The sequence below is a fragment of the Cololabis saira genome, chromosome 23, assembly GCF_033807715.1.
Source record: "Cololabis saira isolate AMF1-May2022 chromosome 23, fColSai1.1, whole genome shotgun sequence".
Taxonomy (NCBI): domain Eukaryota; kingdom Metazoa; phylum Chordata; class Actinopteri; order Beloniformes; family Belonidae; genus Cololabis; species Cololabis saira.
Genome location: NC_084609.1, coordinates 18522922 through 18535220, shown reverse-complemented (window position 1 = coordinate 18535220; position 12299 = coordinate 18522922). Strand labels below are relative to the sequence as shown.

The 12299-nt window shown below is 41.1% G+C and overlaps 1 protein-coding gene across 1 annotated transcript; it reads right to left on the bottom strand.

Moving 5' to 3' along the window:
• Nucleotides 1-2228: 2228 nt before the first annotated feature.
• On the bottom strand, nt 2229-12059 carry lmod2b (leiomodin 2 (cardiac) b). Its single transcript, XM_061714719.1, has 6 exons — nt 11435-12059; nt 10737-11231; nt 7706-7966; nt 7408-7620; nt 4961-5410; nt 2229-3506 (listed from the first exon to the last, which is right to left on the bottom strand). The coding sequence occupies exons 1-6, from the start codon at nt 11708-11710 to the stop codon at nt 3480-3482; spliced, it is 1722 nt and encodes a 573-aa protein (XP_061570703.1). The 5' UTR covers nt 11711-12059; the 3' UTR covers nt 2229-3479.
• Between the last annotated feature and the right edge of the window lie 240 nt (nt 12060-12299).

Here is a 12299-nt window from a genome sequence, read left to right as displayed (position 1 = left end):
CTAACATGGTTAACTAAAAAGGTGCAACAGCCAGCACTTGTAGGCGATACAATTTCCCTACACGATGCTAGCTAGTGTAAGGGTGGAAACATTTATCTTTCCATGCCATCTGCTAACTTTTCATGTCATGCATTTTCTTTGGCTTATTTTCTTATTAAACAGTAGAATTTCATATTTCATGTCAAATACAATATTCATGTCTTAATATTATTCCTCATTTATTAAATGCATTCTGTGTATCTGCCATCTTCATTTTGTATCATACATGTAGTTTCTTCTCCTCTGGTGTCCCCGGATGTAGTTTTTTCCCTTTTCCGGCGGCACTGGATCAACCATGAGAAGTCTAAACCCACGCTCTCTCCACCTACAGTATAAATGTTTACATTACCCTGCGGTCAGGGTATTTTATTGCATCTGAGGACAGTCAGTGTTTTATCACTTGGACTTGTTAGTGATCCATAAGCTCACAATTCTGTACAATAAACGCTTATGGTGAAGTTTGATCGAATCAGTTCCTCCTTCCAATCTTTGAACACACGATCAGATTTTCTTTAAATAGAATTATGACACTAGCAAAGTTCATACTTTCGCTCAGAAATCTACCTTACAAGTTTAAGTTTTCCAGCAGAAATTGTACTCTAAAAAAAGAAAAAACAAACATCTGCAGCATCTACTGCCTTTGTAGGAGGTAGCGGCAATCGCAATCATTTCTCCAGAACTAAAGATGTTTCTATACCCGGGGAGTTTTTTACTTGCAATTGTTTTTTTCAGTATTAGCTCAGGAGGGAGGTCGTGATCAGGGGCCTCATTTAAAATGGAGTGCGTAGGATTCATACTAAAAGTGCACGTAAGCTCAAAAGCCGAAAATGCCGTGCGCAAAAAAAAATCCGGATCAATAAAACCATGTGCACGCAGACTTCCACGCAGTCCAGCTGGAAGGTTGCGTAGCTGAATCCGCCCCTTTACACGCCCAGAAATGCATATGGATGAGCCTGCTGAGCATGCGCAGTGGCTTTCTGCAGCCTGTTTGGCGCAGATCCATGGTTTGGCGTCAGAATGAATGAGAAGTAGCAGCCCCCGTGACACTGACTTTCACGGAGACCTAGATGCTGTAGATGATGTGGAGGACAGGAAAACCACATTATTTGGTGGTCACAGTAAAAGTTAGAATAAGTATATAAATAGTATACAATAAAATAAAGTGAGTGGGTGGCAGCACGCCGTTGCTGCGCGAAACGCCGTGAGTTCCCCGGCGCAACAGGGGGGACATGTCCCCCGTCTTTTCAAAACCATGTTTTTTTTCCCCTTACTTTTTACAGTTTAAAAACTAACGGTAGGATCAGCCTTAAATTGCAAATTATCAAGACACTGTATGAAAGCGATACGAAAACGGCCCCGCAGCCCCGCTTCACCCCCCGCTCCCCCTCCTCCTCCTCTCTCCTCAGAGCTGCTCAGGGCGGGTTTATGGTTCCGCGTCACCGACGCAGAGCCTACACCGTAGGTGCGCGTCGCCGCGTACCCTACGCCGTAGGCTCTGCGTCGTTTTAACGCGGGACCCTAATTTAGGCACCATATACAAGCAGCACGTAAAGGTTTCACGCGCGCGTAAAACTCATATATATGAAAAAAAATCTGTGTCCCTTTAGGGAAGAAATGAGGGGCTCCGCGGGGCTCCCTAAACGCAGCCCCTCATTTGTTCTGTCCTAAAGCGGTGGGTGAAGAAGAGGCTGCAGCAGCAGCAGCAGCAGAGTCCTGACTGAGTGAGCTTCACACACAGACGGACACGATCAGCGCTATATTATTTTATTTTATTATTTTATTATTTTAAGCCTGACATATGTTGTGATATGTGATGACATTATTAAGAGTATGACATGAATCTGGCTTCATTTCACCACCTCACAGCCTGCCTCGCCAGTTCCCCGTGTCTTAAGTAAATTCTTACGGGAGGGTCCTAGTTGCCGTAAAGATACGCAGATTTTTCGGTTAGTTTTTTCTTTTTAGATCCGAGGATTTGCGTAGAAGGTGGCTTCCGCAACTTTCAGGCGCTTTTTCTGCGCAAGCAAGCTTTATAGATGAGGCCCCTGGGTCTCTGAAAAGCACTTGAAGGCGATTTGTGTTGTAATTGTTGTAATGCTATGTAGATAAAATTCATTTCAATTCAGTTCAATTCAATTCACTGATTGTGACAAAAGAGTTCTGAGATTTCACAGAGCTGCTTACTGTACCTTTAATGTTTTAGATGACTTATTCCTGTATTCTTGAACTGAATTGTGTTAATAAACCACATTTCAAAGATTTTGGTTTCATGAAAACATCTTCCTGCTGCTCTCAGAGCCGACTTCACATCATTAAAGTCTTGAGAAGCATTTATTATTTATTTATTTATTTCCCAGTGTCCCATGAGCATCTCAGATGTGTCTTTTTTGGTTGATCTAAAGTCCACATGGAGCCGATCCCAAGTGTCAGCAGGTGAAAAGCAAAGTAACCCTGATCAGGTCTTAAAATTAAAAAAAAAAAAAACATCACTAAATATGAAACAACTCTGAAAAGCTCCATGGACCACGCAAAAAGATTTGATTTTGAATTATTTATGTAAATGTCACTTGCACCCACATCAGATTAGTCATGTGCTGATCATAATAATGTACAAAATGGGACTTTGCTGCTCAATTTATAATCTAATATTAGGGTAAATGTAAAGCATTTAAGTGTCAAAAAATTGTGTGCTTTGGACTGAACTTGTGTCTTTCAAAGTCTGCAAATAGAGTTGTTTTTTTTTTAAAGAAAGAAAAATCTTTGATTTTTCTTTAAAAAAGTTATTTATTTGTGTTGTCTTATGTCGTCTTTAGTAAGCCACAACTCAGACCTTAATGCTAGAAACCTTTTTGGACTTTTCTCGTGACTGAGTTGTTCCCGGTGTGCAGCAGCATCAGAGACAGTGATGGAGTGGGTGTGCTGGGGGAATGTGCATCAGCGGCGCCTGACCAGCTAGCTGACTCACTGATTTAAAAAATAAATAAATAACGCGTGCTTCCTTTACTTCTCCGTAACAGCTTGACCACTTTCTCTCAAATGAAACTACTCCACGAAACAAAGAGAGAAACAGTTGTTCTCTTTTCACAAGACTTGTTGTAAACAGCAAATGGTTATATTTAGAAATAACACAAAGTTCAGGCAACAACAGAACATATTTACAGTCACAAGGTCAACAGAGGTTTATAAAACGTACCGGTACCAGTAAACATGGCAATCAACTCATTTCAATATTAGAATACAAATGCCATTTTTTAGTATGAATAAATACTTTAAAAAAGTTAAAAATGTAACACTATCATTGCAGTGCAACTTTCCAGTATATTTTCGTCATCTATGAATAAGATTTCCTGCTTGTCTCCACAAATTCATCTCTCGTGCTTCACTTCCTTCCCTGTTGGTCACACCATCGTCATCAGCTGATCCCTCTCATCTCGCTCTGTTCATCGTACATGATGTGGGACTTCCACCTGGAGGATTACAGGGATGTGTTAGATTTAAATGACAGTGGAGTTAGAAATGAGACGAATGGAGGCCAGGTAGCTTCAACGAGCTTGTTTCCAGCCACGTTAATGTGGTATGTTGTCAAGTCCATCCTTATCGAAGCCCCAGTGAGCACTTTCTATAAATACCTGCACTGAGTGGCTGGAATTCAACAGCTATGTTGAGGGGGGGGCTGTTATCAACGGCAGAGACGATTTTCCACAACAAAGTAATGAGCTGTGCAACAGCGGTAAGAAGGGCAACACTTATCTCTCCACTCAGATAGAAAACAGAGACCTAAACCCTTAAGGTTCCCAGAGTTAGTCCCTTTACTGTTATGACTTATCAGATCAAGTTTTGTTTCAACTGCTTTATATTTTTCTTCCCTCACATTAGTTTGTTGTCCCCTACACAGTGAAACAAAGCTTCGATATCCTGGCTGACCTTATATTTGGGACATTCTCTTCCTTTTTCTGGCTGTGAAAGCATTGTGATCGTACCCTGGTGAAGGCTGGCAACAGCCGGCCTGCGAGCCACTAGAGACAGAACAACCACATCAGCCACTATATGACTCAGACACCGCTGACTCTGTGTCATCTTCATCTAAATTAAACTCCCCACTCGTCCAGATTGCTTTTGGAGAGATTCTGCAAGTTTACATCAAGCACCGTCTGCTTGTGTTTCTTTCTCTGTAGTTTTTTTTTTTTTTTTAAATAATAGAGCCCAAAGGAGAGTATTTTTTGAAGTGTTCAATGATTCCCGGTAGGGCTGTTTTTGCCCAAAAATAAAATCTCGATTTTTTTCTCTCAAAATCCGATTTTCGATTACGATTACGATTATTTTGTGAATTGACAAAAGGCAAAGAAATGATTTCAAATATGCTGTTTTTTTATTGAACATTTGCCCCATTGGGCTTTAAGTGCAAACTTTGCTCTTATTAAACCAAAAATGAATGAATAAAGTGCAAAACTCTGTAAAATAAGTTGAAAAAAAGTTTTAAAAAATATAATAAAATATAAAGTTTTATCTCTGAAAAAAAAATATCAGGAAATCAGCACTTGCAAACATACAGTAAGTTATATTTCCAATTAAATAAAACAAGACATTTTCTAATTAAACTAAACTGGGTCTTTGCATGCTAAATAATAATGCAACCCATGAAGGAGGTAGAGGTGTGTAATGTCAGTCATTACATTTGCTATTCACATTTCACAACACAAGTTTTTTGCAAGGAACACGAGCCAGTCTACCGGTGGCATGTTACAACGCCCCCTCCTACACTAGAATAAAAAAAAATAAAAAAAAAAAAAAAAAAAAAAAAAAGTGAAAAATCGATTTTACGATTTTCACGTTTTAACATCGTTCTAATTACATAATCGGGATTACGATTTAAAATCGATTAATCGAACAGCCCTAATTCCCGGACGAGTTCATCCCTCACCCGTCTCAGGCCGCGGATGCTGCTGCCCCGGATGGACTCCATCAGTTGATCGTGGGCTGACCTCATGGGCGTGGATGGCCGGCTGCCCTCCTCCCCTCTCCTGTCCGCCGCCACAGGCCTAAGGACGTTCTTGAGCTCCTTCAGGATGCAGCTCGTCTCGTCTTTCCCGGGCCGCTTCTCCTTCGCCTTCTTCCCCTTCTTCCCTTTTGTTTTGACCACCTTTTTGCTGCCGGCCTCATGCGCCCTGATGACCTCCGCAATCATCCTGGTGGGCTTCTTCTCTTCCCGCTGCGGGAGAGGTGGAGGGGGAGGAGGAGGAGGAGGTGGAGGGGGAGGAGGTGGTGGAGCAGGGGGAGTCTGTTTACTAGCCAAGTCGTTTCGAGGCAGTTTGGGCGAGGACCACGGCGAGGCCCTGGGCGAGTTGTAAGGTGAAGAGCTGGGTGTTCCTCTCTGCAGAGAATGACAGTAAACAGATTACAGACATGAATACATAGAAAAAGCTACAATTTGGCTGGAAATCACAACTAAAGTACTAAAGGAGTCCTTAGTAATTACCCAGTATTATTTAATACATTAATATAGGAGCTCCTCAATTCTTGCCAAGTAAATCTTCAACAATATGTCCATCTACCAATGATCTCCGAACATTTCCTCTCCTTAGCCTGTCCTGAATCCTGTTGTTTCAGTTCCCAACATAGAACGGGAGGCAGAGCCTTCATGGCCCTCAAACCATCCATTTAACCATGCTACTCTAGGCTCAACATGCTAAAGGACCTCATGATGCATTGATTTCTTTCCTCAGTCTGTTCTCTTTACTCTCCATCTTTACATATGCTACTTTCACTGTCCATGACTTTGAGCTTCTCTTGTTTCTTTCTTCCTTGTCTCAAAGCAGTTTTCCCAGGCCTGATGCTTGGTGTTTGTTGGCTTCTGTCCTATCCTCTCACCAAGCATATGACCACACTCCCCTAACCACACGCTCACACCTACACAGTGAACGCCTCCTGAGCATTTCCATCTATTTATTTCAATGGGGTGATGTTGAGCCTTCCCAAACTGATGTGTGGGTACCGTACGTCCAAGAGTGTGTTGGGGAATTTACAACTTTTGTAACTGTTGTAACTTTAACGCGAGTGTAAGCCTATAACATTTCAACTACACAGCTATTGCTAGCCCATTAAAGCGTGCATGTAGGCGGGACAGTTTAAAAATATGCGGCTTATTTGTGTAGTGAGCATGAAGGAATTTGATCGAGTGTTTAAGTTAATACTAAAGCGTGTCAGAAGCACCGTTCATTGAGCGCTAACACAATGCTAGTCTGGTTCTGCTGGTGGTCCCTTCCTGTTGAAACAGCTACTGACCCCCACTGTCACCCTCGTCTTCCTAGTAATGGTTAACCAGCAGTTGCTTTCTTGTTCCATCAGTGGTTTCCCTCTTACATCAGGTTGAACTGTGACATATGGTTAGATAAAGTTTCCCTTAACGCTTTATGCTGTGCTGTTAGGGTTTCCACCTTTCAGAAATAGAAATAAGGGACGCCCTGATTTCAGCAGCGCAGGAGCCAAAAAAAAAAGCCCCAAAACTTCTAAACTGCATAAAAATTTGTTTATTTTATATGAAAAAACAAAATGCTTTGATTTCAAGTTTAAAGTGCTTTAATAGCATTGAACTGTCATGACTGTACAGACAGCCAATCATACTAGCAACTGAAATATCCTCCTATGCTCTGTATGTCCACATCAGCCCAGATGTATAATATAGCTACAGGTGAAGAATATGGTGCAAAAGTTAATTTATTTCAATAATTCAACTAGAATATGGTGTAAAAGTTAACTTATTTCAATAATTCAACTAGAATATGGTGTAAAAGTTAATTTATTTCAATAATTCAACTAGAATATGGTGTAAAAGTTAACTTATTTCAATAATTCAACTAGAATATGGTGTAAAAGTTAACTTATTTCAATAATTCAACTAGAATATGGTGTAAAAGTTCATTTATTTCAATAATTCAACTAGAATATGGTGTAAAAGTTAACTTATTTCAATAATTCAACTAGAATATGGTGTAAAAGTTAACTTATTTCAATAATTCAACTAGAATATGGTGTAAAAGTTAATTTATTTCAATAATTCAACTAGAATATGGTGTAAAGGTTAATTTATTTCAATAATTCAACTAGAATATGGTGTAAAGGTTAATTTATTTCAATAATTCAACTAGAATATGGTGTAAAAGTTCATGAAAATACGGTACAAATCGCGTCCCGTATTAGTTCAATACGGGACGCAACATTTTTTTCTCAAATAAAGGACAATTCCGTATTTTACGGGACGGGTGGCAACCCTATGTGCTGTTAGCTATTTGTGAGGGAAATCGAAGAGGGTGAAGAGTAACTGCTGATTAGAGATTAAACGGTCCAGGTAAACAAAGCAAAGCTGCACACCAGGGCGGAGGTTCGAGGGTTAACGGCTCCATCTTGCGCCCCCTGTTGGCCCTGCTGCTGCCGCTGCTCCTGCAGCCGCTTCTGCCTCCGCCGGTCCTGGTTCCTGGTGAGGATCCCGGTCATGCTCATTCTGGGACCAGGGAGGTTGAACTGGTAACCCAGTTTGATCAAAGTGTGGTTTTCCCTCAGAATCTTCACCATCTCCATTTCTACCTGCGGGAGATCGTAGCAGAGTCGTACCGTTGCTACCATGGTTACACCAGAGCGCCATGGAAGTGTTTAATGCACCGAAACCAACCTGTCCGCCACACATGTGCCTCTGGTTGTGGAACCGCAGCTCGGTCAGAGTGTTGTTTCCTGGAAGCGCTTGGACCAGCGCCATCACACCTTTGCCAGTCACATAGTTGGACTCGATGTTCAGACTGATGATGGAAGAATTCTCCTTCAACATCTTGGCGATGGCCAGAGCCACGTGGTCGTCGGCCCGTGTGTTGGCGAGGTTGAAGACCTGGACGTGTGTGTTGCTCCTCAGGGCTTCAGCGAATCGGATGAGAGTTTCCTGAGAAGTAAATGAGGACATCTGTACTTACATGACCTTATGAACTTTCTTATATTTTAAGGATAAAGAAATTATTCAAGTAACTTCCACAGTGGTACTTCTTAATACTTGCAGAGCTTTAATGATAAAATCGTCCTCTGAGCACCACAGTAAGTTCAAAATATGCTGATAAAAGGGCTCGGACACATTATGTATAGCTTAAATTAGACTAATTTAACATACCGTAATTATGCCCAGAGATAAAATAAATCCTCTAGCTGTTAGATGAGAACAGATTTTATTCCATTTAGTCATTGCAAGAGGTGTGTGCCCTACAGTAAATGTGCAACTGTCTTTCCTTAGACACGTGGCAGGATGTCTGCTTCTAAAAATAAGCTGTCACACAATGAAACATTACTCAACAATTTAAAGGGAGGAAGTTAGAAACTTTTGCTTCTCTTACCAAACTTAGCAAACCAGAAAAGCTTCTGGAAAGTTTTGTGACCACTTCCAGGGAAACACAAAAATAGAAGATTTTTTTCCATCCATTCACCCATCCATTTTCTATACCCGTTCTATGCTTTGCAGGGTCACAGGGAAGTTTTTTATTTATTTATTTATTTATTTTTATGATAATTGGACTAATCAGTCACATTACTGATGCCATGCGTTTTAATTTGACTTATTTGGAATTAGTTGAAGTGTATTTTTTAAGTGACTTGAGATGGCATTTGTCATTATTGGGTGCTAGATCAATAAACTGAACTGAGTGTGTTTGCTGTAAGTTGCTACCACCTGTTCGCTGTGTAGGGTTTGTTTCTCCATGACAATATGTTAATTTACTGAATGAATCTTAATATTCCTAATTATCCAAGTTTAAATTTGGGATAATCTACAGTCTCCATAGGTAGGATTGGAATTAAAGATTTATCTGGTAAAAAAGAAGCATCAGATTGTCTTCAGAGGCACGTCGGGGGTTATCTATTTCAGCTTTATACTGTACTACTAATGCCTCTCTAAACCACCACTTTCCACTTTCAGAGCAGTGAAAGTTGTAATGAGTTATCTCTGAGGACGTCCTTTGTTAGCCTACAAAGTTTCACAATTATGATGTTGTACAAGAGACATCAAAGGTGGAACATATGACTATAAAACCCTTTGCTTGTCACACAGTAGAATCTTGAATTACAGTCAAAATCAAAACCAAACAAGCAGCTAGTGGGACTTATATCTCATATCTCAGTAGAACCACTGCGCGTTGACTCTGGCATTACCGCTCTATTTGTAGCAGGCAGTTTTGCCAAAAACCATCTTTAGTCTTTGACAAATTATTGCGATAGCCACCAACACTTTTAGGAAAATAGCCAGATGCTGAATGCAACTTCAAAGGTAGAGGTAGAGCCCTTGTGTAATACATAATGATTAATTTGTGTTTTAGCACTTTAGATTGACCGACTACGTCACACCCAACGCTGCCAGAGACGTGGAAATTCACAAAAAGCTTTTCCATGACACTTTTGCGTATAAGTGGATTGTCGAATCTCCTTAAAAACCACGTCCTGGACGCATAAATATTCGATATTTGGGAGTTTTTTCGATTTGGTGCTGTTTCTATCACAGGATTTCGTTTTTGATGTTTGGTTTTGCGCAACTTTAGGGGTAAAGGAAATGCCTCTAATGTAGGTTATTCCCTTTGCACTCGAGATCAAGAAGTCTAAAGTTTCAACATTAAATGTCCCCTGAGGTCCAAGTTCACCAAAACCTCGTCTATCCTGACTTCAGAAACCAATGTGGCCGCTATTCTCAACAATGGAGTAAACAATCTACTCCAATTATGATATTTTATCCACATTATGTCAGATTTCCACATACAACTGGTCACTTTTAATCAGGGAACATATGGCCACACTGTGTGTGCTAAATACAGCGTACAGCGTTGTTAAGTAAAGGTTAACCAGCAGCAGCAAAAGCTAATTCTGTTTATTATTTATTATATATTTATTAAACATCTTTTGTGAATTTACTGTGATTGTGCATGTTTTTTTCTGATTTTGCACTTAACTTTAACTTGGTTGTGTTGTTGTTTGCAGTTCTGACTTAGCAGGAAAAGGGAACGCAGCTTATCCTCCAGAAACAAACCCTAATGAGATCATATCCCAGGTTAAATCCTGTTAAAGGAATTTAAAAAGCTGATCCCTGAAAGCAGGCAGGGGGGACGTGTTTTCAATGACTGACATTTTACCATCTGTACGGTTGCTGGATATTTTTGTAAACATCAACCGCAAATCAGAATAAATCATGGTGTATTTTGAGCGCGCAAAGTCCTTGTTTCCACTTTTTGTGGTGTTCAAAAGCCAAAACTACTAATCACATGCACTAACAAACAGGTGGAACAAAACTACAAAGAAGAATAGAAAAGTTTAGGTAAAAACACACAGAAATGACCTTTTATCTTTAGTAATAAAACTGATAGTAAACTGAAAAATAGTTGTCTCCTGAGATATCAGTATTTGAAATGTTTCATATTTCTCCTTTAAATATATTAAAATGGCATCTTTGTGTTCACAACATATCAAAAGACAATGAAATATAACTTTAGATACGTACTTTAACACCTATTTTGCAAATTAGTGGTAAACAAATTGTAAAAGTAATGAAGCAAGCTTCAGGTTTTAAACTATAGGTTTTAAATAATAGAGCAGAAGGCTCTAAAATGTTCAGAGCAAACATGGCTCTTGAAACGGATGGCCGCTGCACCTGTGGGATGTGAGAGTGCAGGGTGTTGCAGTACCTGTGAGACGTCTTCAATGTTGTTCAGATTGATCTCAGTGAGCTCGGGGTCATCGCTGAGGGCTCGCTGCAGAGCGTCATCCACAACAGTGGGGTTTCCATTCATGTTGGGGTCGACAGGTGGAATGGGAGGAGTCAGCCTCACAGGCTCCGCCCTCTGAGGCCGGAGTTGTTCTGCTGTTTTGGCCTTCAGGACCCCTGCTTCTTTTAAGGTTTCAGGTTTCAGTTTACTATCTTGTTTCTGCTCCTCCTCTTCATCTTCCTCCTCTGTTACGGGTTCCTCTTCCTCCTCACTTTCTTCTTCTTCCTCCTCTTCCTCTTCCTCTTCATCATCACTACTCTCCTCTTCCTCCTCTACTTTCTCTTCTGTTTTGGGGCAATTATTCTGCTCTTTTTCATTGTCATCATCTTTTTCCACTTCTTCTTCCTCCTCCTCTTCCTCCTCCTCCTCCTCATCACTGTTTTCTTCCGTCAAACATTCTTCTTGATCTTCATCCTGTGGTTCAATTACATGTAAGAGCTTGAAATGTGAGGCTGTAAGTAAAGAGTACTAATTTTCTGTGAAACTAAAGGAGCATGAATGTCGTGCAACTAAATTATCCGATCAGCACCAAATTCCATTTGATACGACTTCAAACACAGTAGCATCTGGCACATGCTTCAAATAGCAAACAAATTTCATTAAATGCTATCACTGACCGGTTTGGGGCTTCCTCCTCCTATCTCGTCCTCCAGCAGTCTCCGTGTCTCATTTTCCCAGTATTTCATGAGCGAGTCCCTGCTGAAGGTGCCCGTTGGGGTCTTATCCGTTTGATCTCTTTGTCTGAGTCCTATGGGCACGTTGGCGTCGGGGTCGATGTCGCACAGTTCCTTCTCCAGCTCAGCCAGCTCCTCCGGGCTGAGCGAAGCCAAAAGCTCATCCTCGTCGACATCTTCGTACTTACTCAGCTCCCGACGGTACCCAAAAAAACTCATGTCCAAATCCTGATGAGCGCGGACCGGTAAGAAGTAAACTAATAGAAAAACACCAGTTCTTGATCAGCCTGTGACTTGGTGTCGATCCAGAAACCAAAATGTTCCAACTGGAGATGCAGTCCACCATCAGGCTACCGGAGATCTGAGGATTTAACAGGTCATTGGAGAATCAGAGTTCAGATGAGGTTTACCAAATCAAGGAAAGGTTTTTGTACAAGCCAAGTCCAGTGAAAGACTACTGAGAACCTTCGCCAGTCTAAACTGGATTTGCCCTGGCAGACCAAATTTATGTAAGGGGGGGTATGTGTGTGTGTCTATGTCCTGTCCTCTCTAATCTCCACAGCTGCTGTTTAGGCCTTAAGAGAGGGATCAGAGGGGAGCGTACCAAAGTGCAGGTCCTATGATGCAGCATCTTTTTTTGGGAGCCGCTGCCCTGAGAGGCAGAGCTACAAAAAGCGCGTGAGCTCAGAGGCCGCGTGGCTTGTCAGTGTAGCAGTCTGTCACCTGGACATGAGTGGGTTTGGCCATGGCCAGAAAAGACCGAGTGGAAAGGAGACACACGCAGAGTAAGAAAGACAAACAGAGATAA

Coding starts and splice junctions, on each gene's coding strand:
- lmod2b (XM_061714719.1), bottom strand. CDS start 11,710: ATGAGTTTTTTTGGGTACCGTCGGGAGCTGAGTAAGTACGAAGATGTC. Junction 5,411..7,407: donor ACCCTCGAACCTCCGCCCTG/GTGTGCAGCTTT, acceptor CATTCTCTGCAG/AGAGGAACACCCAGCTCTTC. Junction 3,507..4,960: donor GCATCCGCGGCCTGAGACGG/GTGAGGGATGAA, acceptor GTAATCCTCCAG/GTGGAAGTCCCACATCATGT.